Genomic DNA, 6,227 nt, shown 5'->3' with positions numbered 1-6,227 from the left:
CTAAACAAGGGGAAGGGATCTTGGCCAACACGGGTTTTGCCTCTCTGCCACAAGGGTGCAGCAGAGAGCAGGAGGGCCAAGTTATGCAATTAACTCCTTTACTCATTGAGGGCTATGCTCTCTGAAGGTTTCCTTTCTCTGATGTAATGCAGTGACAGATGACAGAAATTATACTTCAGCCATCTTGGGATAGGCATAGAATCCCCACCCAGATTGCAGCCAAAATCTAGATGCTAAGGACAGAAAGAAGGGGAGCCAAATGATCTAAAATGTAAATATTTCAGTGAAAATTGGGCTCCTGTAGTTTTGTTTTGCAATCAGCCAGAATGTGCTACATTTCCAATCTGAAAAAAATCAGTTTTGCCATATTTTATTTTTAAGTGCCAAACAAATAATTCAGGTTGTGATTCGACATTAGTTGACCTCACTGAAAAGCAGATTTAGTCATCTCTTGATTTTCTGCTCCTTAATTAATTCCAGCTTCTTGGGCGGGTTAGACTTTAATCCCGGCCCACCATATGAGTCTCCTTTGGTCTGTCGATCCGAAAGAGGAACTCAGCAAGCACAAAATACCCCAGATATTCTACAGTCTCTGGCGTTGTGTCCATATGGTAGTGGCCTCCTTCGCCGTGGTGGCTGAAACAGTGGGTGTGCTCCACACGCAGGTCAAAACCCTGGGAAAAAGTCAAGAACCCATAAATTCCTGCCTCTAGCGAGGGCCCCAAGAAACAAACATTTCCTTTCAGTTCAGGTACATCACATACGTGTTATTTTGGCAGTCCTCGTTTAGCAACTGTCTTGTTTAGCTACTGTTCAGTTATGACAATAATTAAAAAGTAAATTTCTGACAAGTTTCACAAGCAAAGGAAAGCTGAAATAAGATCTTAAGTATAATCCTGGCTTCACAGCGACTGCTTTACTTAATAACCAAATTGCCACTCAATAGTGGTAGCTAAATGAGGACTCCTTGTGTATTTTGGGTGAGATACATGACATATCTCACCCAAAATATAAGCTGCATTTATACCAATACAGGTATAAATAACTGAAGATGGGGAATTTACATAATACTCCTTCCTATTTTTGTCACCTGTGAAGTGTGTTGGACTGAGAGACTGACCCACGGTCACCCAGTCAGCTTTCATGCCTGATAATAATAATAATAATAATAATAATAATAATAATAATAATAATAATAATAATAATAATAATAATAATAATAATAATAATAATAATAATAATAATAATAATAATAATAATAATAATAATAATAATAATAATAATAATATGGGACTAGAACTCACAGCCTCCTGGTTTCTAGGCCAGCACCTTAACCACTACCAGGGGTAGGCAACCTTGGCTCTTTTATGACTCGTGGACTTCAACTCCCAGAATTCCTGAGCCAGCCATGCTGAGGGGAAAGGGAGAGGTTTCCAAGCTGAGCCATGCTGGCTCAGGAATTCTGGGAGTTGAAGTCCACGAGTCATAAAAGAACCAAGGTTGCCTACCCCAGCACTACATCAAACTGGTTTTCACTGTATTCTTTCCTAAGCCTTTGGTGCATGTTACAGAATTCAGTGTATGAGGAATTAATGATGACTTCAAATAATGATCACTTTGCATCCAAGCCAGTATATGTTGGGTTTTTCACTTGAGAAACATCAGTAGACCTGACTTACTGGATCTTGGGAAACGATTACAGGCTGGCAAATGAGTGGAGCTTTCATTTCAAAAAACTTCAGCCAATTGTTCACTTTCTCGTCCGTTTCCAGAGGGCAGGCAGAAAATTCAGAGGGCTGTAATTAAAAAAAAAAAAAAAGTGACTGCAATTGAATAAAGAAACAACACAGGAACTGAAGTCGTGAAGATCTGTTTCTTCCCATATACAAACATGGCATGAGTTTTGCTTTGACACAATTCTGCATCTCTGCTAGTATTTCAACTCTTTTTGAAATGTAAGTCAGAAAATTCTCCAGCTGCACAAACAACTTTCAACTGTCCATCAAAATTGGGACAAGTAGTTCAATGACAGCTTTATTGGCTGTTTTGAATGTGAAAGTTTGCTAATCTACCTTTTCCAAATTTCAGAGAGAAAGACCCATATCTGAAATCTTGGGAAATTCCTGCCAATCAAGGACTGTGTTCGTGTATCACATTTAATCATAATTTATGGAATTCATCCCATTTGTTGGCTTTACACAGTGTCAAAAATAATGGACAAAATGAACCAGTAATCTTACTTAATGGTTAAGTTTGCACAACATGCTTAAGTTCTATACTGAACCTTCTTTCTCTTTGCATAATACAATTGAACGAATAAAATAATACAATGAACTATGCATATAAATTAACACTAAGTAGGTCCTACATATTGAGCTGAGGGCCGGATGCCATGATCTTGGTTTTCTTAATGTTGAGTTTCAAGCCAACTTTTGCATTCTCCTTCACCTGCATTAAGAGGCTCTTTAGTTCCTCTTCACTTTCTGCATTAGAGTGGTATCATCTGCATATCTTAGGTTGTTGATATTTCTCCCGGCAATCTTAATTCCAACTTTTGATTCATCTAGCCTTGCCTTTCTCATGATGTGCTCTGCATATAAGTTAAATAGGCAGGGCGACAGAATATAGCCTTGCCGGACTCTTTTCCCAATTTAGAACCAATCTGTGGTTCCGTGTCCAGTTCTCACTGTTGCTTCTTTAGAAGGCCAGATCCTGAAGTTGAAACTCAAGTACTTTGGCCACCTAATGAGAAGGAAGGACTCACTGGAGAAGAGCCTAATGCTGGGAAAGATTGAGGGCAATAGAAGAAGAAGACGACAGAGAATGAGGTGGCTGGATGGAGTCACTGAAGCAGTAGGCATGAGCTTAAATGGACTCCAGAAGATGGTAGAGGACAGGAAGGTCTGGAGGAACATTGTCCATGGGGTTGCGATGGGTTGGACATGACTTCGCAACTAACAACACATATTGAGCTATAGAGAAAACCAACTAAAGTTGAACTAACCGAATTTAGTATATTGTGCAAACAGCTAACAACTAATCTACTGTATCTGTGTCAATATGTAACTGGCCAATATACACAAGCTATTATGGCTTTGCATTGCTGGCCATGTTTGCGAATTCCGTTCTTCATTAGCCTAGACAATAGATAGTTAGCAATCACATTTTTAGTTTTAGCATTTTAGCTTTAGGGTTTTTTTCTTTTAGTTTTAACATGCTAACTTTAAAAGAGCAGAAATCAAGAGCAGCTCCAATAGGTTAATGCATGTCTTAACTACTACAAATGGAAGCTCTAACCATAGTTTGTAAATCATGTTGATTATTTAGACAATGTGCTAAATCCAAATCACCTGATTTATTACATGTGCATTTAAATGTGCCTCAGTTTGAAGTATCATCATTCTACGTGGTGCATTTCAACCACAAATGCCTGCTAGCTGGAATTACACAAGGGGATATTTGCTATTCAACCATTAGTGGTTTAGAACAGGGATCCCCAACCCTGGTCCGTGGACCAGTACTGGGCCGCGGCATGCCAGCAACTGGGCCGCACAAACAAGCAAATCCCCATCCGCAGGATGCAGGAAACACACAAAACCACGCCCTCTCCGGTATGCAGAAAAACCTCTCTCCATGGAACCGGTCCCTGGTGCCCAAAAGATTGGGGACCTCTGGTTTAAAAGGACTTGCAAAAAAGAGTATATGAACCAGTCCCTACAAAATCTAAGGCCAAGATGACATGAACACTGCAAAGCTAAACAGACCTTCTTTGACTAGTATTTGAAAGACTACTTGTAAAGTTTATATCACTATTGGCAGATAATAAAAAAAAATATTAGAATAGAATAGAGCTGGAAGGGACCTCGGAGGTCTTCTGGTCCAGCCCCCCACTCAAGCAGGAGAACCTACACCATCTCAGACAAGTGACTGTCCAGTCTCTTCTTAAAAACCTCCAGTGATGGAGCACCCACGATTTCTGGAGGCAAGCTGTTCCACTGGTTAATTGTCCTCACTGTTAGGATCTTACTCCTTAATTCCAGGTTGCTTCTCTCTTTGATCAGTTTCCAACCATTGTTTCTTGTCCTGCCCTCTGCTGCCTTGGAGAATATTTTGACTCCCTCTTCTTTGTGACAGCCTCTCAAATACTGGAATACTGCTATATATAATAAGACTCTTGAGAAAACCATGGATTTCCAAGAAAAGAAACTAATGGATCATTGAACAATCCAGAGTTTTTACTCGAAGCATAAATAATCAGGCTCAAATTATCATTGTTTGAAATTATGCAAAGACCTATTCTCTAGAGCACAGGTGTCAAACTTGCTGCGTCACGTGACATGTCACGACTTTTTTCGCATTGCCGGAGCTCGGATGGGCGCGGCATCCATATGATGCAACCAGCCTGTGGGCCGGCAATTTGACACCCCTGTTCTAGAGAAAGCTCTAATGCCAGAAAAGTAGAAGGAAAGGGATGAACAGCAGAAAGGCAGATGGACTTAATTACAATGGTGGACCAGGTTATGGATACATTACCTTGGAGAAGATGTCTGTGTGAACACTAAGAATTGACACTTACTACTTGATAGCACACAGTAAAAAAGCAAGTTTGCAAATATTTACAGAAATTTAGACTTTACTTTTTTTCTTCTTGTTGCGTGATGCATATTTCCCAAAGAAAAATGGAAAAGCTTCTTCTTATAATCGACTTACCATAATATGAAGTTTTGCGTTTCCTTTCTGGATAATGAAAGTACCTCCCATCCCAACTGTTTTGTCACCATAATGCTTATCCAAGGCTTTCCTTATGCAGGATATGAAATTCTGCTCACCAATTCTCCTCTTTGCTCGGACTTCAATGACCTTAAAAAAGAAGATATATTATTGCTTTGTTAAGCAGAGAAAAGTCTGTAATGTAATGTGAGTTGAGAGCAATACACTTCTAAGATTTCATTATGACACACTTAATGCTCCTTACTTAAAACATTTTGTGTCCATAATCTCCACCTGACAATTCTAATGGTCAAAATCATTATTCCCACATTAAAAGTACAAGGCCAGGAGCCCATAGATTGAGTTATTCCTCTCAGAAAAAGTTGAGAAAGTTGATCTGGGAAGATGGTAGAGGACAGGAAGGCCTGGAGGAACGTTGTCCATGGGGTCACGTTGGGTCGGATACTACTTCGCAACAATAAAGTGTTTACTTCTGGTTTCTGGCAAAAAAAAAAAGCCCATTGCGAATATGGGATGGGTTTGCTTAAGAAACACTGCAAAAAAAAAAGTTGTAAAATCAGGTTGGTTATTTGATAACCCACTTAACAGCCGGCATAATTTATGACTGTAATTCTGGGCTCGATTATTGGTGTACCTTGAGGACTAGCTGTAAATATATGTGTTTAACACCAGAAATTCCATTGGTAATATGTGTGGCTATAAAAATTTGTCAATAAAATGAAGCAAAAGAAAACAAAACAAAGCATGTTCCCATGTAGAAGTTTGTTTGTTTGGGCTTGTTAGCTTTTTTAATTTTGTGTCTTTTAATCGGGTTTTGGGGTTTTTTTGGTAGTCCTTGCCTGGATGTTTTGTTTATAAAAAGCCATTTTTAAAAGCTGACAGAGCCACGTACCTTTCCAGGAAGGCCTTCACTTGCATATAGGTTAGCCAGCAGCCCAAATTCACAATCATTATATAGGGAGCTGTATTTTTGGAGCAGACAGCTGCCATCCTCAGGGTTGATCTTGGCTAAGTAACTTCCATTGATTGCTGCCCTTTCTTCCTTTTCAGCTTGAACAATTGGGACAAACTAGATAGAAGCAGAAAAACATATTCAAAAAGATCAGCACCGTCTGCCATCATTTCACAAGTATTAAACAAGCAGCACATTTTGTTTATAGCTTATTCCAACTGCAGAAAGTCAGCTATGCGGTTTGAAAATCATGGTTTATTTGTTAACATATAGTATGAACCTACCCAATGATGGTTTATTCAGTAAAGCCTTTAACACATATTATGGCTCAGAATGAGCTGGGGCTAAGGCCTCATCTTAAGCACAGAGAAAGTCCAGAAAAAAACAACAACAGAGGTGTTAAAAGTCTACTAAAATAGAGTAGATTTAAACAAGATCTGAGCCCAATTAAGTCAGGGGTCCCCAGGTTGCAGCCTGTTGGAACTGGGCTATGGAAACGGCGGGCAAACGTGTGAAGCTTCATGTGTGCATGCGCGGTATCTAG

At 39.5% G+C, this 6,227-nt stretch overlaps 1 protein-coding gene across 1 annotated transcript; it reads right to left on the bottom strand.

The window, feature by feature from the left end:
• Positions 1-368: 368 nt before the first annotated feature.
• LOC107299934 (ester hydrolase C11orf54 homolog) lies at positions 369-6,206 on the bottom strand. The gene is made up of 5 exons (XM_029286904.1): positions 6,168-6,206; positions 5,624-5,800; positions 4,711-4,860; positions 1,680-1,796; positions 369-674 (listed from the first exon to the last, which is right to left on the bottom strand). The coding sequence occupies exons 1-5, from the start codon at positions 6,204-6,206 to the stop codon at positions 501-503; spliced, it is 657 nt and encodes a 218-aa protein (XP_029142737.1). The 3' UTR covers positions 369-500.
• Positions 6,207-6,227: the final 21 nt, after the last annotated feature.

This window comes from Protobothrops mucrosquamatus, unplaced genomic scaffold (genome assembly GCF_001527695.2).
Source record: "Protobothrops mucrosquamatus isolate PMUCROS unplaced genomic scaffold, P.Mucros_1.0 scaffold5736, whole genome shotgun sequence".
In the NCBI taxonomy this organism is placed as follows: domain Eukaryota; kingdom Metazoa; phylum Chordata; class Lepidosauria; order Squamata; family Viperidae; genus Protobothrops; species Protobothrops mucrosquamatus.
This window is presented reverse-complemented; position numbering and strand designations above follow the sequence as displayed.

What these genes read in the sequence shown, in the direction of transcription:
- LOC107299934 (XM_029286904.1), bottom strand. Translation starts at nt 6,206, where the DNA reads ATGAAGCTTCACACGTTTGCCCGCCGTTTCCATAGCCCA. An exon ending in GTGAAGGCCTTCCTGGAAAG is followed by an intron (nt 4,861 to 5,623) that starts GTACGTGGCTCT and finishes TTCTTTTTTAAG; the next exon opens with GTCATTGAAGTCCGAGCAAA. An exon ending in TAATCGTTTCCCAAGATCCA is followed by an intron (nt 675 to 1,679) that starts GTAAGTCAGGTC and finishes ACTTTTTCCCAG; the next exon opens with GGTTTTGACCTGCGTGTGGA.